At 50.0% G+C, this 22,935-nt stretch overlaps 2 protein-coding genes and 1 non-coding gene across 3 annotated transcripts; 1 reads left to right on the top strand and 2 right to left on the bottom strand.

Annotated features, from left to right (window-relative positions):
* The first annotated feature begins 9,264 nt into the window (after positions 1-9,264).
* On the top strand, positions 9,265-10,502 carry LOC119934911 (carbohydrate sulfotransferase 4-like). Its single transcript, XM_038754473.1, has one exon. The coding sequence runs from the start codon at positions 9,265-9,267 to the stop codon at positions 10,435-10,437; it is 1,173 nt and encodes a 390-aa protein (XP_038610401.1). The 3' UTR covers positions 10,438-10,502.
* A 552-nt stretch (positions 10,503-11,054) lies between these two features.
* Positions 11,055-11,192, bottom strand: LOC119935298. Its single transcript, XR_005453184.1, has one exon. It is a non-coding gene; the product is annotated as a small nucleolar RNA SNORA7 (small nucleolar RNA).
* A 593-nt stretch (positions 11,193-11,785) lies between these two features.
* Positions 11,786-22,454, bottom strand: TAT (tyrosine aminotransferase). Its single transcript, XM_038754422.1, has 12 exons — positions 22,379-22,454; positions 21,286-21,532; positions 21,006-21,110; positions 19,581-19,648; positions 18,640-18,798; positions 17,588-17,726; positions 17,176-17,228; positions 15,490-15,642; positions 15,023-15,151; positions 14,558-14,641; positions 13,143-13,241; positions 11,786-12,641 (listed from the first exon to the last, which is right to left on the bottom strand). Exons 2-12 carry the CDS (start codon positions 21,518-21,520, stop codon positions 12,498-12,500), a joined length of 1,368 nt encoding a protein of 455 aa, XP_038610350.1. The 5' UTR covers positions 21,521-21,532; positions 22,379-22,454; the 3' UTR covers positions 11,786-12,497.
* Between the last annotated feature and the right edge of the window lie 481 nt (positions 22,455-22,935).

Genomic DNA, 22,935 nt, shown 5'->3' with positions numbered 1-22,935 from the left:
CAGTGCTTTGCACAGAGTAAGCGCTTAATAAATGCCATCATTATTATAGAAAGTACATAAGAAATTTAACGACAGTAAATTCAGCACTTCGCACCTAGTAAGTGCTCGCTTAGAACAGTGCTTTGCACATAATAAGTGTTTAACAAATGCTATTATTATTATTATTATTATTATTTGGAGTCAGAGGTCATGGGTTCAAATCCCAGCTCGGCCACTTGTCAGCTGTGTGACTTTGGGCAAGGAGCGTGGCTCAGTGTAAGGAGCCCGGGCTTTGGAGTCAGAGTTCATGGGTTCGAATCCCAGCTCCGCCAATGGTCAGCTGTGTGACTTTGGGCAAGTCACTTCACTTCTCTGTGCCTTAGTTACCTTATCTGTAAAATGGGGATGAAGACCGTGAGCCCCCCCCGGGCCAACCTGATCACCTTGTAACCTCCCCCAGGGCTTAGAACAGTGCTTTGCACATAGTAAGCACTTAATAAATGCCATTATAATAATAAATAATAACTTCTCTGAGCCTCAGTGACCTCATCTGTAAAATGGAGATGAAGACTGTGAGCCCGCCGTGGGCCAACCTGATCACCTTGTAACCTCCCCAGGGCTTAGAACAGTGCTTTGCACATAGTAAGCGCTTAATAAATGCCATTATAATAATAAGTAATAACAACTTCTCTGTGCCTCAGTGACCTCATCTGTAAAATGGGGATGAAGACCGTGAGCCCCCCGTGGGCCAACCTGATCACCTTGTAACCTCCCCAGGGCGTAGAACAGTGCTTTGCACATAGTAAGTGCTTAATAAATGCCATTATAATAATAAATAATAACTTCTCTGCGCCTCAGTGACCTCATGTGTAAAATGGGGATGAAGACTGTGAGCCCCCCGTGGGCCAACCTGATCACCTTGTAACCTCCCCAGGGCTTAGAATGGTGCTTTGCACATCGTAAGCACTTAATAAATGCCATTATAATAAATAATAAGTTCTCTGAGCCTCAGTGACCTCATGTGTAAAATGGGGATGAAGACTGTGAGCCCCCCATGGGCCAACTTGATCACCTTGTAGCCTCCCCAGGACTTAGAATGGTACTTTGCACATAGTAAGCGCTTAATAAATGCTATCACTATTATTATTATTATTAAGTGCTTAACAAATACCATCATTATTATTAATGTAACAATTGTTAAGTGCTTTCCCTGTGCTCAACACTGTAGTAATTCCACGATAATCCGCCAGTACTTACATGACAAGCTTCAAGATGGCGGCGGTGAGGGCAGCTAAGCTGTGACAGGGCCGCGAAAGACAGAAGCCACGGCAACGGAGGTCTGAGGAGGGGCAGACTTCGGGACCCCCAAACAAAAAGAGAAAAGGGTCTCTGACCCCATCCTCGCCCCCTTCCCAAACCTGCTGGGTGCCAGGAAGACGGTCCCCTCAGCCCTCCCCTTCCCCTGGCAGAGGAGGCCTAAAATGGCGGCAGCAAAAAGGGCCCTCACAACAAGTGGGCAAACTTAGAAAGCCAAAAAACTGACTGGAAGGGGAGGATCTCCATCCCCGTGGGAGCCCTAGTCAACCAGCGTGTCTCAATAGAAAGAGCCCGGGCTTTGGAGTCACAGGTCATGGGTTCAAATCCCAGCCCCGCCAATTGTCAGCTGTGTGACTTCGGGCAAGTCACTTCACTTCTCTGGGCCTCATCTGTAAAATGGGGATTAAGACTGTGAGTCCCACGTGGGACAACCTGATCACCTTGTATCCCCCCAGCACTTAGAAAGGTGCTTTGCACACAGTAAGCGCTTAACAAATGCCATCATACCCTATTTATTTATTTTACTTGTACATATTTATTCTATTTATTTTATTTTGTTAATATGTTTTGTTCTGTTGTCTGTCTCCCCACCGGGGGGGGGGGGGGGGGGGGGGGTGAGACTCCCCCTCCCCCCCGCCACCTTACCTCCTTCCCCTCCCCACATCACCTGTATATATGTTTGTACAGATTTATTACTCTATTTATTTATTTTACTTGTACATATTTATTCTATTTAATTTTGTTAATATGTTTTGTTTTGTTCTCTGTCTCCCCCTTCTAGACTGTGAGCCCGCTGTTGGGTAGGGACCGTCTCTATAGGTTGCCAACTTGGACTTCCCAAGCGCTTAGTACAGTGCTCTGCACACAGTAAGCGCTCAATAAATACAATTGATTGGACTTCCCAAGCGCTTAGTACAGTGCTCTGCACATAGTAAGCACTTAACAAATGCCATCATACCCTATTTATTTATTTTACTTGCACATATTTATTCTATTATTTTATTTTGTTAATATGTTTTGTTCTGTTGTCTGTCTCCCCCAGCCTTACCTCCTTCCCCTCCCCACAGCCCCTGTATATATGTATATATGTTTGTACAGATTTATTACTCTATTTATTTAACTTGTACATATTTATCCTATTTATTTTGTTAATGTGTTTTGTTGTCTGTTTCCCCCTTTTAGACTGTGAGCCCACTGTTGGGTAGGGACCGTCTCTAGATGTTGCCAACTTGGACTTCCCAAGCGCTTAGTACAGTGCTCTGCACACAGTAAGCGCTCAATAAATACGATTGAATGAATGAATGAATTATTATTATTATCATTATTCCTGTGACCCCACTGTTGGGTAGGAACCATCTCTATATGTTGCCGACTTGTACTTCCAAAACGCTTAATACAGTGCTCCGCACACAGCAAGCGCTCAATAAATACGATTGAACGGATGAGTGAATTCCGGAAGGAAAGGACGTTTTGTTGTCTGCCTCCACTTTCGAGACAGCGAACCCGTTGTTGCGTGGGGAACGTCTCTATGTTGCCAATTTGTATTTCCTAAACGCTTAATACAGTGCTCTGCACACAATAATCGCTCAATAAATACGATTGAGTGAATGACGCCGAGCCCTCCTCCTCCTCCCCTCACACTGGAGGCCTGAGATCTGAACAAGAGACAAGGACCAGCTAACCATTCCCAGCGCGCCCCTTTTAGTCAATCCTATTTATTGAGCGCTTACTAGGGGCAGAGCACTGTTCTAAGCGCTTAGAAAGGAAAGCATTCATTCATTCATTCAGTCATATTTATTGAGCGCTTACTGTGTGCAGGGCACTGTCCTAAGCGCTTAGAAAGGGAAGCATTCATTCATATTTATTAATAATAACAATAATGGCATTTATTAAGCGCTTACTCTGTGCAAAGCACTGTTTTAAGCGCTGGGGAGTTTACAAGGTGATCAGGTTGTTCCACGGGGGGCTCACAGTCTTAATCCCCATTTTCCAGATGAGGGAACTGAGGCCCAGAGAAGCGAAGTGACTTGCCGAAAGTCACCCGGTTGACAAGTGGCAGAGCTGGGATTTGAACCCATGACCTCTGACTCCAAAGCCCGGGTTCTTTCCACTGAGCCACGCTGCTTCCTGGGAAGCAGCTTTACATTTATTGAGCGCTTACTGTGTGCAGGGCACTGTCCTAAGCGCTTAGAAAGGGAAGGATTCATTCATTCATATTTATTGAGCACTTACTGTGTGCAGAGCACTGTACTAAGCGCTTGGGAAGTACAAGTTGGTAACAGATAGAGACGGTCCCTACCCAATAGCGGGCTCACAGTCTAGAAGGGGGAGACAGACAACAAAACAACACATATTAACAAGAGCACAGACCTGGGAATCAGAAAGCCATGAGTTCTAATCCCGCTGCTGCCCCTTGTCTGCTGTGTGGCCACGGGGAAGTCACTTCACCTCCCTGGGCCTCCGTTCCCTCATCTGTAAAATGGGGATTGAGACGGTGAGTCCCACGTGGGATAGGGATTGTTTCCAACCCGAATTTGCTTGGATCCACCCCAGCGCTTAGTACAGTGCCCGGCACATAAGAAGCGCTAAGCAAATAGAGAAGCAGCGTGGCTCAGTGGAAAGAGCACGGGCTTGGGAGTCTCAGGTCATGGGTTCAAATCCCGCCTCCTCCAATTGTCAGCTGTGTGATTTTGAGCAACTCATTTCACTTCTCTGTGCCTCAGTGACCTCATCTGTAAAATGGGGATGAAGACTGGGAGCCCCACGTGGGACAACCTGTTCACCTTGTAACCTCCCCAGCGCTTAGAACGGTGCTTTGCACATAGTAAGCGCTTGACAAATGCCATCCTCCTCCTCATCAAATTCATTCAATCGTATTTATTGAGCGCTTACTGTGTGCAGAGCACTGTAATAAGCGCTTGGGAAGATCAAATGCCATGATGATTATTATTGCAATTAAGCCCACTGGGCAAACCGCGGGCCAAAACCAAAATATCCCACCGCGGAGAGAAAGGGCGTCTCCCCCGCTCACCCTCCATTCCCAGCCCCGTCCACCGGAGCTGCCCACAGGTTAGAGACCCCTGCCAATCAATCAATCGTATTTATTGAGCGCTTCCTGTGTGCAGAGCACTGTACTAAGCGCTTGGGAAGTACAAGTTGGCCCCCTTCCTCCCCTACACTGCGTCCCTTGTCACCTTGTAAACTCCCCAGGGCTTAGAACAGTGCTTTGCACATAGTAAGCGCTTAATAAATGCCATCATTATTATTATTATAGAAAGTGCACAATAAATTTGTGCGCCTCCCTCCCTCCATCAGTCTTTCAGCCAGATTTATTGAACACTTACGGTGTACCGAGCACTGTACTAAGCGCTCGACAGAGTACAATGTGGAGTAGTGGCCAGAGCTCGGCCCGGAAGTCAGAAGGTCATGAGTTCTAATCCCGCCTCCACCGCTTGTCTGCTGGGTTGGCCTCGGGCAAGTCACTTCATTCATTCACTCATTCATTCAATCGTATTTATTGAGCACTTACTGCGTGCAGAGCACTGTGCCGAGCGCTTGGAAAGTACGCTTCAGCAACAGAGACAATCCCTGCCCACAATGGGCTCACAGTCTAGAGGAGGGGAGAAAGATATAAAAACAAGCAAACAGGCATCAATAGAAATAAATAGAACTATAGATGTGTACATTCACTCATTCATTCAATCGTATTTATTGAGCGCTTACTGTGTGCAGAGCACTGTACTAAGCGCTTGGGAAGTACAAGGCGGCAATATATACATATATATACAAGTGCTGTGGGGCGGGGAGGGGTGTGAGCCCGTTGTTGGGTAGGGATCGTCTCTATGTTGCCAATTTGTACTTCCCAAGCGCTTAGTACAGCACTCTGCACACAGTAAGCGCTCAATAAATACGAATGAATGAATGAGTAGAGCAGAGGAAAGAGGTGGGCTTCACTTCTCTGGGCCTCAGTTACCCCATCTGTAAAATGACGATTAAGACTGTGAGCCTCAAGAGATACAGGGACTGTGTCCAACCCAGCGCTTAGTACAGTGCTTGGCACGTACTAAGCGCTTAACAAATATTACACAAATATAAATACAATGATTATTACAGCTATATAACAGATACATCACCCGCCCACCGAGGTCTCGGTCTGCCCTAGGAATCAATCACTCAATCGTATTTATTGAGCGCTTACTGTGTGCAGAGCACTGGACTAAGCGCTTGGGAAGTACAAGTTGGCAACACATAGAGACAGTCCCTACCCAACAGTGGACTCACAGTCTAAAAGGGGGAGACAGAGAACAGAACCAAACACACTAATAAAATAAATAGAATAGGTATGTACAAGTAAAATAAAATAGGAAGGACTCACTAATCCCCCAACCCCTCTGCACAGCGGGCCTCAGACCCCCGCCAAAAAAAAAGCAGGACGACGATTCATTAAGGAGATAACAACACGTGTCAACAGTCACCCCTCAATAAGTAACGACTTGATAGCGCTCGCCCATTCCCTCCGGACGGTTGCTTTAATGACTCGCTAATCGCAGCTCAGAGTTTGTGGATTTCCCCCAGCTGGGAGCCGCTGAGTGGTCCCCTGCTAGAGGAATTTCATTCAATCGTATTTACTGAGCGCTTACTATATGCAGAGCACCGTACTAAGCTCTTGAATAATGGTATTTGTTAAGCGCTTACTATGTGCCCTGGTGTGAATACAAGCGAATAGTAATAATAATGGCATTTGTTAAGCGCTTACTATGTGCCAAGCACTGTTCTCTTCCTCCCCTCCCTAGCTCTCTGCCTCCCTTCAAGGCCCTACTGAGAGCTCACCTCCACCAGGAGGCCTTCCCAGACTGAGCCCCCTCCTTCCTCTCCCCCTCGTCCCCCTTTCCATCCCCCTCATCTTACCTCCTTCCCTTCCCCGCAGCACCTGTATATATGTATATATGCTTGTACATATTTATTACTCTATTTATTTTACTTGTACATATCTATTCTATTTATTTTATTTTGTTAGTATGTTTGGTTTTGTTCTCTGTCTCCCCCTTTTAGACTGTGAGCCCACTATTGGGTAGGGACTGTCTCTATATGTTGCCAACTTGTACTTCCCAAGCGCTTAGTACAGTGCTCTGCACACAGTAAGCTCTCAATAAATACGATTGATTGATTGCTTTGCACATCGTAAGCGCTTAATAAATGCTATTATTATTATTATTCAATCTCCTCCTTCAGAAGAGGACGACCCTCCTCAGTGCACTCCCATTCAACCCCTCCCCACCACATCCCTGTCATCCCAACCCAGGGTCGCCCCTCATCCAACCCCTTCCTACTCCTCGCATCCTTCCCACAGCCTCAGCCAAGTGTGGCCTGTGGAATAATAATAATAATGTTGGTATTTGTTAAGCGCTTACTATGTGCCAAGCACTGTTCTAAGCGCTGGGGGGGGGGGGATACAAGGTAATCAGGTTGTTAATCAGGTTGTCCCACGTGGGGTTCACAGTCTTCATCTCCATTTTACAGATGAGGTAACTGAGGCTCAGGGAAGTGAAGTGACTTGCCCAAAGTCACACAGCTGACAAGTGGTAGAGTCAGGATTAGAACCCACGACCTCTAGCTCCCCAGCCCCTGCTCTTTCCACTCAATAAGGCACGTGGGTTGTGATATCTCTTTGAGTCTTGAGTGAGGTTGAGCAAGTCACATCTCCAAAGTGCCTCAGGTTCCTCATCTGTAAAGTGGGGATTCCGTACCTATTCTTCCTCCTACTTATTCACTCGTTCATTCAATCGTATTAATTGAGCGCTTACTGTGTGCAGAGCACTGGACTAAACGCTTGGGAAGTACAAGTCGGCAACATATAGACACGGTCCTTACCCAACAATGGGCTCACAGTCTAGAAGGGGGAGACAGACAATGAAACAAAACACGTAGACAGGTGTCAAAACCGTCAGAATAAATAGAATTATAGCTATATGCACATCATAAACTAGAGTAGTAAATATGTACAAGTAAAATAAATAAGGTAATAAATATGTACAAATATATACAAGTGCTGTAGGGCGGGGGGGAGATGGAGATGGGAGGAGGAGAGGAAAAGGGGGGCTCAGTGTGGGAAGGCCTCCTGGAGGAGGTGAGCTCTCAATAGGGCTTTGAAGGGAGGAAGATGTTGGGAGGGAGGCCATTCCGGGCCAAGGGGAGGATGTGGGCCGGGGGTCGACGGTGGGACAGGCGAGAACGAGGCCCAGTGAGGAGGTTAGTGGCGGCAGAGGAGTGGAGGGTGTGGGCTGGGCTGGAGAAGGACAGAAGGAAGGTGAGGGAAGAAGGGGGCGAGGTGATGGAGAGCTTTGAAGCCAGTAGTGAGGGGTTTTTGCTTGATTTGTAGATTGACAGGCAGCCACTGGAGATTTTTGAGGAGGGGAGTGACATGCCCAGAGCGTTTCTTTACAAACGCCAGGAGTCCCATGCAGGGCAGGGACCGTGTCTAACCTGATTGTCCTGTATCCACCCCAGAGCTTAGTACAATGCTGGGCATATAGTAATAATACCATATTATTACTATTATCATCATCATTATTACAGCAGGACACCTGCCACACATTTTATGTCCTGGGGCCATTGTGAGAGCCCCCTTCCTAGAGTAGTTGAATTTGTATCCACACGAACATATTTCTTTATGTGGCCTCAGGGCAGAACTTCTAGAGGGAGAGCAGTGTGCCTGGGGCAGGGAGAGGAATGCAGACAAGTGCCAACTGGTAAAGAAAGAAGAATACTATAATAATAATAATAATAATGGTATTTGTTTAGCGCTATGTGCCAAGCACTGTTCTAAGCGCTGAGTTATCAGTTGTCCCTTCCATCCATGACCCATGTGCAATATAGCCATCATTATGGGAAACAGCAGCTTGCTTTTCCACTGAGACAGAGTTTCACCATCCCTTGCTCTGTAGTGGTCCCTTAATTGTGATATTTGTTAAGTGCTTACTATGTGCCCGGCACTGTACTAAGCGCTGGAGTGGATACAAACAAATCGTGTTGGACACAATCCGTCCCAAAGGGGGCTCACTGTCTCAATCCCCATTTTACAGATGAGGTAACTGAGGCTCAGAGAAATCAAGTGGCCCAAGGTCACACAGCGGGCAAGTGGCAACACCAGGATTAGAACCTGCTGACTCTCAAGCCTCTGCTCTAGCCATTCGTTACACCATGCTATTCCATCCACGATTCATGCGAGCAAACAAAAGGAAGGGGGAATAGCTCTTTGATGGTCTTATAAGTAAGGAAGCAGAGGGAAGAAACCCAGACCATTGTACTCAGGAAGAAGGGAGAGGAACAGATTCCATCGAACCAGAGCGTTCAGGCAATAAGGAGATACTTTCCCAGGTCTCAGGCAGGGCCTTGCCGAGAAGTCATGGGGAGAGAGAACCGTGAGATGAAAACTGCAGATAGGTAGAGCACTCCCCAGGGTCTGCTATGGAGAGAAGATGGAGCTGGATGTCACAGGGTATAATCAATCAATCAATGGTATTTATTGAGCACTAACTGTGTGCAGAGCACTGCACTAAGCGTTAGGAAGATGTGGTCAGGGAATGTGTCTGTTTATTGTTGTATTGTACTCTCCCAAGCATTTAGTATAGTGCTCTGCACACAGTGAGTGCTCAATAAATGTGACTGAATGTAGGAAAATGACAATATAACACTCAGTCCATTCAGCCGTGGTTACTGAATGCTTACCGTGTGCAAAGCACTGTACTAAGTGCTTGGGAGAGTACAATGTAAAAATAGATGGACACATTCCCTGTCCACAGTGAGCTTACAGTCTAGAGACGAGCTTCCAGTCCAGAGGACAGTCTAACGACAGAGTTGGTAGACACGTTTCCCACCCATGAGGAGCCATAAAGGGGAAAATGAATTCATCAGCCTGACCCAGAGATCCCCACTGTGTTCCTTCCAGACTCTTCTTCCACCCCCGCCATGCTACAGAAGAGCAAGGCGAAAGTGCTCCTGGTCATCATGGTGGTCCAGTTCGCTGCCATCATCCTCTTCTTCCAGCTGCGGAGCCACCGCCAAGGCCCCTCCCCGGAAGAGGAGCCGGGGGGCCGCGTGCACGTGCTCATCCTGTCCTCGTGGCGCTCGGGCTCCTCCTTCGTGGGGCAGCTCTTCAACAAGCACCCGGACGTCTTCTACCTGATGGAGCCCGCCTGGCACGTGTGGCAGGCCCTGTCTCAGGGCACGGCCGCCGCGCTCCACATGGCCGTGCGGGATCTGGTACGTTCCGTCTTCCTCTGCGACATGGACGTCTTCGACGCCTACATGGGCCCCGGCTCCAGGAAACAGTCCAGCCTCTTCCAGTGGCCGGTCAGCCGGGCCCTGTGCTCCCCGCCCGCCTGTGGGGCCTTCCCGCGTGATGACATCGGCGACGTGGATACCTGCAGGTCCTCGTGCGGCAAAGAGCCCTTCGGGGTGGTGGCGGAGGCCTGCCGCTCCTACAGCCACGTGGCGGTCAAGGAGGTGCGCTTCTTCAACCTGCGGGTCCTCTACCCGCTGCTGACCGACCCCTCCCTCGACCTGCGCGTCGTCCACCTGGTGCGTGACCCCCGGGCCGTGTTCCGCTCCCGAGAGGGCACCATCGGTGATCTGATGAGGGACACCCGGATCGTGCTGGGGCGGCAGTGGGAGAGCACCAAGGAGGAGGACCGTCACTACCGGCTCATGCAGGCCGTCTGCCAGAGCCACACGGAGATCTACGAGGCCGCGCGGGCCCTGCCCGCCCCGCTGCGGGACCGCTACCTGCTGCTGCGCTACGAGGACCTGGCCCGGGCCCCGCTGGCCCAGGTCTCCCGGCTCTACAACTTCACGGGGCTCCACTTCCTGCCTCGACTTCAGCTGTGGGTGCACAACGTCACTCACGGCCAGGGCCTGGGGCAGTACCGGTTCCAAACGAACGCCCGGAGCGCTCTCAACGTCTCCCAGGCCTGGCGCTGGTCCCTGCCTTACCGGAAGGTGGTCCGTCTGCAGGACACCTGCAAGGAGGCCATGGCCCTGCTGGGCTACCGGCCCGTCCTGTCTGAGCAGGAGCAGAGGGACCGGTCACTGGACCTGCTGACCGCCATGAGACCCTCGCAGCCCAGCGGCCCGGGCCCCTGACCTAGGACCCCACTCCGCCCAGCAACCTGACCTCAGCGAAAAGCAGCGGGACTTTCCAACCCCAGACATAACCACCCTCTCTGAGTACATAAAGACCGTGTTTCCGTGTGACCACACATGCCCATGCAAAAAAGCTTGCCTTACCTCGGCCGAAAGGGCCTGAGTTCTAATCCCGGCTCTGCCTCGGGTTTGATGTTTGACCTTGGGCAAGTCTCTGTGCCTTAATTACCTCATCTGTAAAGCGGGGATTAAGACTGTGAGCCCCCCGTGGGACATGGACTGTGTCCAACCTGATTAGCGTGTATCTTCCAGGGCACTTAGTAAAGCAAGGACTTAACAAATGCCATAAAAAATTATAAAACCATATTGTGTTTTGTGGTCACGTCTTCATGATGGTCGCAACAGGTTCCAGCAGAGGTGTGGGTGAAGGAACGGAGTTGGAAGAGGGAGGAACAGGGACAGCAGTACTCTCCCAAACACTTGGTACAGTGTTCCGCACACAGTAAGCGCTCAAAATATACTACTGATTGATTGAGGAGAGGCGGGGAATGAATGAGGCGCAGTAAATGAGTCGCTGCCCTCGACTCTCTCCCATGATACGACTGCCCAGCACAGGTGAGTTTAGCAGATGGCCTTCCACTCATTAGCCACTGGCCAAGCTAGGAATGGAATGGGTAGGCCTCTGCTTGACTCTCCCTCCTGTAGTCGTGACTGGTAGAGTACTGGAAATTCTCCAGGTGCGACCCCGAGAGGGTGACTCAGTTACCTCCCTGTAAAATGGGGATTCAATGCCTGTTCTCTCACCTACTTAGATTGTGAGCCCATGTGGGACAGGGACTGTGTTAAACCTGATCAATTTTTACCTATCCCAGTACTTAGAACAGTGATCGACACATTGTAAGCGCTCAACCAATACCATAAAAATTGCATTTGTTCTTAATGTAAAACACCCAGAAATCCCGGGGCTCCAAAATGAGCCATTAGTAAACTGCCAGCTCAGGACCCCAGGGATTGGGCTTCTCCACATTTCTCTTTCCTCCTTGCTGGCTTGAACTCCTGGGATAGGATGTTCCTTTGGAGATCCCTTTCTCTTAGGCCCAGCCTTAGTGGAATCAATCAGTGGTATTTATTGAACGCTTACTGTGTGCAGTGTACTGTACTAAGCTCTTAGGAGAGTACATACAACAGATTTGGTGGACATGTTCCTGCCCACATCATCATCATCATCATCATCAATCGTATTTATTGGGCGCTTACTATGTGCAGAGCACATGAACTTACAGTTTAGAGGAGTGGAATCTCTCTATCTCCCCCAACAGAGGAGGCAGTCACAACATGGAGCAGGTATTTTGTAACATTTATCAAAAAACAAAAAACCAACAACAAAAGAAAACATCATACAATAATTTATGCCCTTTGCCGCACGAAGGGTCCGGTCAGTATAAATGCTTTTTAGATAACATATGAAAAGGTGATAATATAATATATATATAATATATAACATAATATATAATAAATCAAGGTTAGAGTTACAACAAGAGTGATTGTGAAATACAGGTCAGGGTATCCTTCGCCCCTTCACCAGAGTGGTCCCACGGGCCCCTGAGGCTCCTTAAAGCCCGTTTTGGCAGTAATGAGGCAGGGCCGGAGCTGAGCTTTAAATGTGACCACGGTGAGAAACTTCTTGAAGAGCTAGTGGGGAGCTAATCGTCTTACCCGATTGTTTTCTCTCCCCTAGGCTCTCTTTATGCCCTTTCACCTCTTATTTGCTTCCTGAGAAATCAGAAACCCTCTCGGAACCGGTCAGCATTTTGACCTGATAATGGAGAGAGGCGAGGAACTGGGGGAGTGAGTCAGGTTTGCTCAACACGAGGAGACTCTGTAATGGCCGACAGAGTGTGTGTAGGGTTGAGGAACAGAGGAGGAGTTTCTAAAAGGGCGAGGGTACGGTGGCCTCTCCCCATTGGGGCTCAGTTTCATTGAGGAGCTGGGGGGCACTGCCCAGCCCAGCCAAAGAGGGACCCCCAAACAGGGCAAGGGGTCTGTCCGGTCCCTTCCGCCTATTTGTCACATTCGAGGTCCTGGGTCCCTTCGCCGCTCTGGTAGTGCCTCTCACAGAATTCCTGAATCCGATTGCACGCTTCCAGCATCATCACCTCGGGGACTGTGATCACCACCCGAAAGAAGTTGGGGTACTCAAAGCACTGAAAAAGGGAGAGACCTGTTAGCTTTGTGAGTAGGTGAGCTGAGACAGGGCCATCCCAAGGCAATTGGGTAGCCTGCTCGTCTTACTCGGGAGCAGGGAGAACCGTTGAATTACTGCCCAATCAATTAACCAATCAGTGGTATTCATTGAGCTCTCACTTTGTGCACAGCACTGTACTGAGCTCTTAGGAGAGTACCACTCAGTGGAGTTCGTAGAGACGTTCCCTGCCTTCAAGGAGCTAACAACGACAATGACAGGCAGAACTGCTGTAACCAGGGAGTGCCGTTACCACCCACCATGTGAGCAAAGACTCCTGGAAAATAGCAAGGCCCGTAGCTCTGGGTCAGATGGGTTTTTTAGGAAGGGGTGTACCTGATGGGTGTGGAGCACAAGGGGAGAACTGAATCTCACCCAGGACTAGAGTGAGGAGAGTGTTTTAAGAGTGAGTCTAGCTAGGGGACGGGACTGGCCCCAAGACTTTCCAGACAGAGATACTCACTGTGGCTGGAAGGCAGAAGACGGACTGCTCGGCAATTAACCGCTCGGTGAACTCCACGTCATTCTCAAACTCTGGAAAATGCTCCATCTCAATCCCAACCTGTCTCCGGAGGAGGAAAGAGAAGAAACATGAGTGAGGCCTTGCTCAGTCAGGCTGAGCCTCATTGGAGGGGTTGGATTAATCCATGGAGTTACAGGTTGTGGGGTTTGGGGGACACGTCGGGGCAGGCCTATTCAGATGGGAGAGGTGAAGCCATGACTAGGAAGGGGTGACGTCACTAACCACAATGCCTGGTAGTCATTCATTCATTCATTCAATCGTATTTATTGAGCGCTTACTGTGTGCAGAGCACTGGACTAAGTGCTTGGGAAGTACAAGTCGGTAACATCTGGAGACGGTCCCTACCCAACAAAGGGCTCACAGTCTAGAAGGGGGAGACAGACAACAAAACAAAACACGGAGACAGGTGTCCAAATCGTCAGAACAAATAGAATTAAAGCTATATGCATATCATTAACAAAATAAATAGTAAATATGTACAAGTAATAAACAGAGTAACAAATCTGTACAAATATATATACAGGTGCCGTGGGGAGGGGAAGGAGGTAGGGCGGGGGGGATGGGGAGGGGGAGAGGAAAAAGGGGGCTCAGTGTGGGAAGGCCTCCTGGAGGAGGTGAGCTCTCAGTAGGGCTTTGAAGGGAGGAAGAGAGCTAGCAGGGCGGATGTGTCGGGGGAGGGCATTCCAGGCCAGGGGGAGGACGTGGGCCGGGGGTCTACGGCGGGACAGGCGAGAATGAGGCCCAGTGAGGAGGTGAGCCGCAGAGGAGCGGAGGATGCGGGCTGGGCTGGAGAAGGAGAGAGGGAGGTGAGGTAGGAGGGGGCGAGGGGATGGACAGCCTTGAAGCTGAGAGTGAGGAGTTTTTGCCTGATTCGTAGGTTGACAGGCAGCCACTGGAGATTTTTTGAGGAGAGGAGTAACATGCCCAGAGCGTTTCTGCACAAAGATAATCCGGGAAGTCCCAGGGGAGCCCAGTAAATTGGGGCTGGCTGATAAGAAGAGGGGGGATCCAGAGGTGTCTCTTCCTGAACAATCCAACCCTGGGTACTGCGGCCTCTCCCCAGTGGGTATCAGTTTCAGCGAGGAACTGGGGGCGCTGCCCAGCTCAGCCCCAAAGACAACCCTATCCTGAGAATGCAAGAACTAGAACCCCTTTGCTTCTTTCCTGACTCAGAGCACCTAAGGCTTCTCCTTTGGAGCGTCTCAGTGGAGGAGCAAGCTAATGGAGAAAGAACAGTCACCAAAGAGCCTTTGGAGTGGAGTGGAGTCAAAGCAAGGAAGAAACATCTGGGCAGCCTCCTCCCTGACCCAAGAGTAACTGTAGCCCGGACTTGCAGCTAGTGTAGACAGGCTTACCATGAGATACATGGCTCCAGAGGGCCGGACTGGCCGAAGTCCAGGAACAGCAGCCAAGGCCCCATAGCAAAGGTCAGCGTTGGACTGAGAGAAGTAGAGAGGATGGAGACGGGGTCAAAATTCAAGGAAAAGGAAAAATGAACCATTCCCGGCACCGCCAGGTCAGCTGTGTATGTACAGAGGAGTTGCAAGGACAAAGATGACGTAACTTGCAGCCTTGAACAGAAAGAAAGGAGTGGATATGTGAGGACGGCCACTCTTGCACTACCCCTGCCCAGCCAGGGAGAAATGGTAATGCCGTCCCTTCTGATTTGTGGAGATGCTTCCGAATTCTCCCGTGATGCTCTTTAGAACCACCCAAAACTGGGGACCAGGGAACATTTGCGGGGCTGAGGGAGAGAGCCTCAGATTTTTCCCAGGGCCCCGGGGGAGCTTGGAGATGGGATGCCTCTGGGAGGCCCTTACCTTGAGGAAGCTGAGAGTGTTGTGATAAAACTCTTGAGGAGTTCGTCGCATGATGCTTCTGAGGGCCCCCTGGACAATGGTACAGGGTCCCAGGATCCTCTGGGTCAGCTTCACCAGACCATCCCGGATCTGCAACATGCCCAGAAACATCAGTCGGCTTGTCAGAAACCTTTCCTACCCGGAGATCGTGCTTGCAAAAAAGGCTTCCCGCCAGATTTGTTTGCTCTTCCCCTCACCCCTGCCCCCGCCTTCCCTCTCTCTAGTTTGGTTAAGAGGAGCAGTGGGTGGCTCTTCTGGCACTCCAGATTCCAACCCTGAGTCGTAGCAAGAAAAAGATTCTATTTCCTCAGCTGTGCGAGTCAGGGAGACCTGGCGGCTGTGATTGGGTGTGTTGGCGCTTGCGCCGGATAAAAACGTGCCACTGTTGCTAAGGATCGGGAGACGCTGCTCCAGTGGGCTGCTCTCACCTCATTGCCAAAGATGTCTCGACGGTCGTGAATGAGGATCCAGCCCAGCCTCCAGCCGGGGACCAACCAGCGCTTGGCCAGACCCCCGCAGGACAGGATGGGGACGTTGGTGCTGAGGGTGGCGAGCGGCTCGTATTTGCAGTCAGCGAATTCCTGGGGAAGAAAAGAGGCTCATCAGACCGGAACTCTTGCTTCCAGCCCCACTCCTTCCAAGAACCAGGGCCGCCGACGTGCCACAGATTAGCTGACTCATCTCCAATACTCAGTCAATCGTATTTATTGAGCGCTTACTGTGTGCAGAGCACTGTACTAAGCGCTTGGGAAGTACAAGTTGGCAACAGATAGAGACAGTCCCTACCAACAGTGGGCTCACAGTCTAAAAGGGGGAGACAGAGCACAAAACCAAACATACTAACAAAATAAAATAAATAGAATAGATATGTACAAGTAAAATAAATAGAGTAATAAATATGTACAAACATATATACATATATACAGGTGCTGTGGGGAAGGGAAGGAGGTAAGATGGGGAGGATGGAGAGGGGGGCGAGGGGGAGAGGAAGGAAGGGGCTCAGTCTGGGAAGGCCTCCTAGAGGAGGTGAGCTCTCAGTCGGGCCTTGAAGGGAGGAAGAGAGCTAGCTTGGAGGATGGGCAGAGGGAGGGCATTCCAGGCCCGGGAGATGATGTGGGCTGGGGGTCGATGGCGGGACAGGCGAGAATGAGGCACGGTGAGGAGATTAGCGGCAGAGGAGCAGAGGGTGCGGGGTGGGCTGTAGAAGGAGAGAAGGGAGGTGAGGTAGGAGGGGGAAAGGTGATGGATAGCCTTGAAGCCCAGGGTGAGGAGTTTCTGCCTGATGCACGGATTAATTGGTAGCCATTGGAGATTTTTGAGGAGGGGAGTAACATGCCCAGAGCGTTTCTGGACAAAGACAATCCGGGCAGCAGCATGAAGTATGGATTGAAGTGGGGAGAGACACGAAGATGGGAGATCAGAGAGAAGGCTGATGCAGTAGTCCAGACGGGATAGGATGAGAGCTTGAACGAGCAGGGTAGCGGTATGGATGGAGAGGAAAGAGCGGATTTTGGCAATGTTGCGGAGCTGAGACCGGCAGATTTTGGTGACAGCTTGGATGTGATTTCCTCTCTCAGCCCGCAGTGGAATGCAGAACTGTGGCTGAAAATAACAGAAGAGCCGTTGGGATTCCAGGGGATTGGAAAAGGGTGATGGATCTGGCCAGAGGCCAGAGGCGGATATCCGGAGGCCCGAGAAGGAACTCACGGTGAATCTGGCCGCCATTCAGAAACCCTACCAGGCTCCCTTTTAATATGTGGGATCTACCTGGGACAGAGGGCAGTTGCCGGGCAGAAACGATCCTGCTGAAGATTAGGCGTAAAGGAATCCTGAAATCCTGGAGGGTAGCCCTCCTTACAAGGCTTGGGCTCACAGAGAGCCTGTTCAAGGCTAGCTGCTGTCCCAGTCATCAACTCAGAGCCAACTAGACCGTAAGCACTTTGAGGGCAGGGAATGGGTCTACCAACTCTGTTATATTTTACTCTCCCTGTTATATTGTACTCTCCCAAGAGCTTAGTACAGTGCTCTGCACACAGTAAGTGATCAGTAAATACCACTGATCGATTAACTAGAGTTGAAAAGGCTGTTAAAAACATCTTCTATTCAGGACTCACCATGTCTCCATAGATCTCATCAGCCAGAATGGGAACACACTGCCTTGCAGCCACTGAGGAGGAAAAGAAAGATTCGCGAATGAAAAGTGGATGTGGAAATGAGGTCAGCGACGTGAAAACCGAAAGTGCTCTCAAAATTCAAGGGAGTATTGTTGTTCGTGTTATTGTTATTATTATTATTAACTGATTGGTGGTAATTACGATCATGGTGACAAGAAGAAGAGTAACAAAGGTATTTTATTCCACTCTTGCTCCTTCCACATGGGAGTTCCTTCATTTGTATAAGTCTCAAGTTTTCCCAGTCCAGAATCTGGAGCTTACTGGCTTCTGCAGCCAGACTGGAAACCTTAACCTCCCAAGGAGAAAGGAGCTCAACTGCATTGAATCCAAGGTGTGGAGTTCCCCAACTCACCAGCCAAGATCTTCTGGAGGTGGCTTCTGCTGAATACTGAACCACAAGGGTTTGATGGGTTGTTCACAATGAGACAGGCTGTCTTGTCATCGATTAGGGACTCCAAATGCTTCAGGTCAATTTCCCAAGACCTTTCCGGCTAGGGAGATAGAAGGGGTAGCAGTGAGGTAGAGTTGGGTGCATGCTCAGAGAACTAACTAACACTGAATCTGAGCTTTAAAAATGGGCCAAACACATTAGTACTCCCTCCTCTTGAAGCCTGGGGCCAGGTGTGCCATCAATAGACCATGACACCAACTTGAGGGCAGGGATCCTGTCTACCAGCCATAAGGTACTCTCACAAGTGCTCAGTACAGTGCTCAGCACAAAGTAAGTGTTCAGTAAATACCACTGATTGATTGATCTGGATGGCTGGTGGGCTGATGGTCCTGAGACATACACATGCATATGTTTTAAGTCTAGACTCAGGGGAAACAGGCTGTGGAAGTTCAGCAGAGGAAGAGACGTGGGGATTGGACATAAGAAACGGAACCTGTGAAGGGGATGAGGAAAGCTTCAGACAGGCCCAGCGAGTAAGAACTGGACTGGGAAGGTCAGAAGGAGACAAAAAGCTGGTGTGAGGGAATGAGGGAAGTTCCTGAAACAGCATGACCTAGTAGAAGAAGCCTGTGTCTGGGAGTTGGAGGACCTGGGTTCTAATACCAGTTCTGTCAATTGCTTGCTTTGTGACTTTAGGCAAGTCATTTAACTTCTCTGTGCCTCAGTCCTCCTACTTAGACTGTGAACCCCATTTGGAGCAGGAACTGTGTCTAACCTAATTTACTTGTATCTACCCCAGTGCTTAGAACAGTGTTTGACACACGGTAAGTGCTTAACAAATACCATAAAACAAATAGAGCATTGCAGTTCCCCTAATTCTATCACTTGCCTTGACAGCAAGAGCCGACCAAACTGAACTTGAACAGAATCAAGAAATCCTCTGCCCTACAAGGCAGGGTGCTCAAGTCAGTTTCTGACACCGCCCCCACCAACTCTGCTCTCTGGTTACTCACCAACAAGTTGTAGAGTTTGACTTCGATGCCCATGGACTCAGCCAGAGTCTTGTAGAGAGAGAAGCCAGGTCTGGGAACCAGGATGTTCTGCCCTGGGTTGGCCAGCACGGCTAAGCAAAGTTCAATGGCCTGGCTGCAGCCGCTTGTCAAAATGACATCCTACACAGAACGCAGAGGACGGGTGCCAAGTTAGCCTCCTGGGCAGCCGGAATTTGGGGCTGGGCCATTGAGGAGGGAAAAAGCCTTGATGGGTCGGGTTTGGGGTGTGGGGGGTGGATAATAAACTATCAGGGGAGTTCTAGTAAAAAGAGAACTGGTTGTCCCAAGCCAAGATTCTCAGAAAGCACACCTGCTCCCGCCCATGGTGTCACTGTGCCCTCTTACTTGCTCCTTCTACCCCATGCCTGGCTCTCCCGCCATAGCTGGAAATGTAGCCAGGAGGAAAAGAAATTCTTCATTCTGACACCAACTCACTAATATCAGTGGCCGACAGGCAAAGAGCCTGATCTCAGTTCCATCCCCTTGGGAAGATACAATAGTTTGAATGATCAAAATGGTGATATTCTACTTTACACAGGCCTAGCCGTTGAAAAAGGAATCTACCAAGTGCCCTGAGCTCCTTGGAGCTGGGGACACATACATGCACGGTGTCACCTGTAATGTCTATCACAGTGACTGCCACATTGCTATAAGGAGGGCCGGTACTTAATGGACCATTCTGAGCCAAGTGCCCTGGAACTATCTGATACTTTGAGGCCGGGGGCGGGTGGGGGAAAGAGACGTCCTCCCAAGGGGCATCGTTCCAGAGCTGCTATTCCAGAAACAACCTCAGAGCCGGCTCTTCTTCCTCTCATTACATCGTGGAACCTAATGGGAGCAGATGCCCTCATCATCATCATCATCAATCATATTTATTGAGCGCTTACTGTGACCCTCATTACCTTAGCTTCCAGGGGGGCTTCTGGACAGTGGTAATAGGAAGCGATGTCTTCCCGGCTGGACAGGTAGCCTGCAAAGAACGAGTCGGGAGGATAATTGACTTCTGGACCAACGGAGAGTCACCAGCAAGAATGAGGGTTTGGCTCTTCTTGCAGGGGCAACAGTAATTAAATTCTCCTTCCTGCATCCCCTTCCTCTTTGCTCTTCCATACAGAAGCAGCGTGGCCTAGTGAATAGACCATGGGGTTGGGAGGCAGAAAGACCTGGGTTCCAATCCCGGCTCCGCCACTGGTCCGCTGCGTGACCTTGGGCAAGTCACTTGGCTTCTCTGTGCCTCAGTTACCTCATCTGTAGAATGGGGATTAAGACTGTGAGCCCTATAAGGGACATAGACTGAGTCCAACCTGACTACCTTATATCTACCCCAGTGCTTAGTATAGTGCCTGGCATTTGGTAAGCACTTCACAAATATCATTTAAAAAAAAACACAGAAAAATAAAAAAAACCTTACCCCGCATCACGCAGCTCTCAGCCTCTGTGGCTGCCTTTGAGTAGGCTAACCCTGGGATCAAAGAATCCTCCTGGTTCTTCCTTAATATTCTATGACTGCCTCTGCGGTCTCCATCTTAGATCCAATTCATAGTCACGCTCCATTCACAACTGGGATTCCAATTCAGGGGAAGTAAGACTGGAACATGGAAGGAGTCCCGTTCCCAACCCCAGTCTTAAAAGGGACATCCGGTCAGGTCCAGTAACCTCATCTCGGAACCAGGAGTGATTGGAAAGGAAAATCATGGGAGTGAGGAGCATAAGTCAGTAGTTCCTGAGGCACTGTGGAGTGCCTGGAGGTGGAGTGAAAAGTATTTATCAAAAGGCAATTGGAGTTAAGAGCCTGATTTTCATGGCTTCTGCTAGGATCCTCCTGTGGCCTCCTTTACAAATCTCTTCATCCCATTTCTCCTTCTCCCATGAACACCACTTTAGGTGTGAGTGGAAACCACGTTAAGATATGGACAATGAAAAGGAGCCTAGGAAATTGTCAGATACCCCAAAGTCAAAACTGATTGAGGTGACACCAAATTAGAAAATCTGGCATTATATGGCAACCAGAAGCAGTGTGGCCTAATGGAAAGAACAAGGGCCTGAGAGTCAGGAGTCTTAGGTTCTAATCCTCATTCAGGCTACTTGCCTCCTGTGAGACTTTGGGCATGTCACTTCCTTCTTTGTGTCTCAGTTTCCTCATTGGTAAAATTGGAGAATACTTCTCCTCTCCCCCCCTTAGACTGTGAGCCCCATGTGGGATAGGGACTGTGTCTGATTTGCTATATGCTATCTACCCCAAGGTTTAGTACTGTGCTTTGTGCAAATACCACGATTATTATTAATATGTAGAAATTCTCTTGTTCTCTCAGCTGAGGCAGGCTTACCAATGGATGGGGCATAGCCATTGTACTTCCCGGAATCCAGGGCGTCTTTCATGGCCTGGGTAACTTCAGGGTCGGTAGGAAGGTTTCCAAACACGGTTGGGTCTCCTTTTCAGGAAAAAGGCGAGAGTGAACCAGGTGGTTAATATCCCACAATGGGCAGACTAGTGGCTCCCCAATTTTCCCACCTTGTCTTCCGCTCCCTCTCCCACCCAAACTCTTCAGCCAGCTCAAAGAGGACATGGCAAATTGCCTTTGCCCTAGCCAAGTGCCCAGGACTCACCAATGGACAAGGCGATCATGGGCTTGTCTGGGTTTGGCTCCACTTTCATGCTGTCCACGATGGCTCGGATGGGGTTGAAAGTTTTCTTGGACATTTCGGAGGCCCTCACTGCCCACCTGGCCTTTCGGCCTTTCATTTTCCCCAAGGCTGTGTTTTTCCCACTGATGCTCACATGGACGTCCAGGACTGAGGAGAGGTCTCCATTACAGTTCATCCGGATCACGTAAGGGTCCATGGCGAGAGGTGTCTGTGGGGAGAAAAGAGACCCAATGTGAGTTAGATTACAGTTCTTGGGTTCTGTGCCTGGATGCGAATTCAGGGAAGAAGTCACAAATTCCCTTCCCCTCTCTCTCCCTCTCTCCCCTCCCTCCTCCTTCCTGAATGTTCCCAAGAGGGGCAAAAAAGAGAGATGGCAGTTGGACCATTCAGATGGCTCCTGGCACTTGACGTGATCATCACCTTGTTCTTCGCTCTCTCTCTCTCTCTCTCTCTCTCTCTCTCTGTCTCTCTCTTCCCACAACGCTGCTTGACCCTCCCAAACATCCTTCTTGCTTGGGCTGAACTTATTTGGGAGGGAAAATAAGGGTTTAAGGATCTAGACTGTCAAATTCCCAAGAGTGGGAGAGGCCGACAGAGCGATTCCATAACTTGGGCTCCTGGGCGCAGTCAGACGCCGCCAGAACACATCCGACAAAAGTCACCCCACAAGCCGAGCAGAAAGGCCTTACCCATTCCTCCACAGCTCCTCTTCCCTTGCAGAGGCTGCGTTACCCTGAATCCCGTCCCTGACAGACTCCCTACCCATGACTCGGCCCCGGGTTCACATTCGGCACGACGCTTCGTCCATCTACAGCCCAACCCGAGGGTGCCACCTCCCAAGTTTGAGGAGCACCACCCCAGCTCTGCAGTCGGCAGACCTGGGAAAGTGCCCCCCAAGACAGGTAGACACCATGTGCCGAGGAATCCTCGTGCCCCGTGACCGTCTCACCTCCTCCCCGCTGGGAGAAGACAAGTCACAAGAGAAAAGACGAAACTTGGGCATCCTCGATGGTGTCCCCAGAACCCCAGGCGGAGTGGAGCCCTGGGACGTTACCTTTCAAGTGGTGAAGTTGAAGTCTTGAAAGCGTTGGAGCTGAGTGGGCTCTGGTTCCCCTCTTGACTATTCGCCAGCGATAGCGAACCCAATGGCAAATCCCAGCTGTTGAAATAGTCCTCCCAAATGGGCGTTGGGCCCCGAGTCCTCCCACCATTGGTTATGAGGGCTGTACCCTCCCCTTCTGCTCCCTCCCCCCAGCATTATGGATTTGTTCTCACGTCAAACATCTAGAATCCTCTAGGTTAACTCTTTCCAGGAGCTGAGGCTGGTGGGCGTGTGGGGGTGGGGAGTGGTAGCGCACACTGAGTTTGTGCAATCGGGACTGCTGACCTAAGGAGTCTAGCCACGTTCCCTCCAACACCCACTCCCCAACCTTCCCAGGAACAAGTAGGCAGAACTTCATAGACTTTTGAAGTCCTGGCTTACTTGGTTGACTGCTCCTGAGTTATTGTAGGTCAAGAGGTTTTCTTATCTCTTGGAGACACTTTGCTATAGCTTCAGCAGTCTCTGGCCAGAGACCCAAACATCCCCGTGCCCCCGAACACCTAGAAAAT

Source organism: Tachyglossus aculeatus, chromosome 11 (genome assembly GCF_015852505.1).
Source record: "Tachyglossus aculeatus isolate mTacAcu1 chromosome 11, mTacAcu1.pri, whole genome shotgun sequence".
NCBI classification, from domain to species: domain Eukaryota; kingdom Metazoa; phylum Chordata; class Mammalia; order Monotremata; family Tachyglossidae; genus Tachyglossus; species Tachyglossus aculeatus.
Note: the sequence above shows the minus strand (reverse complement) of the source record. Positions and strands in the feature narration are given on the sequence as shown.

Coding starts and splice junctions, on each gene's coding strand:
- LOC119934911 (XM_038754473.1), top strand. CDS start 9,265: ATGCTACAGAAGAGCAAGGCGAAAGTGCTCCTGGTCATCATGGTGGTC.
- TAT (XM_038754422.1), bottom strand. CDS start 21,520: ATGGACCCTTACGTGATCCGGATGAACTGTAATGGAGACCTCTCCTCA. Junction 21,111..21,285: donor CATGATCGCCTTGTCCATTG/GTGAGTCCTGGG, acceptor TTTCCTGAAAAG/GAGACCCAACCGTGTTTGGA. Junction 12,642..13,142: donor TCTTCTGCCTTCCAGCCACA/GTGAGTATCTCT, acceptor TCCCTTTTTCAG/TGCTTTGAGTACCCCAACTT.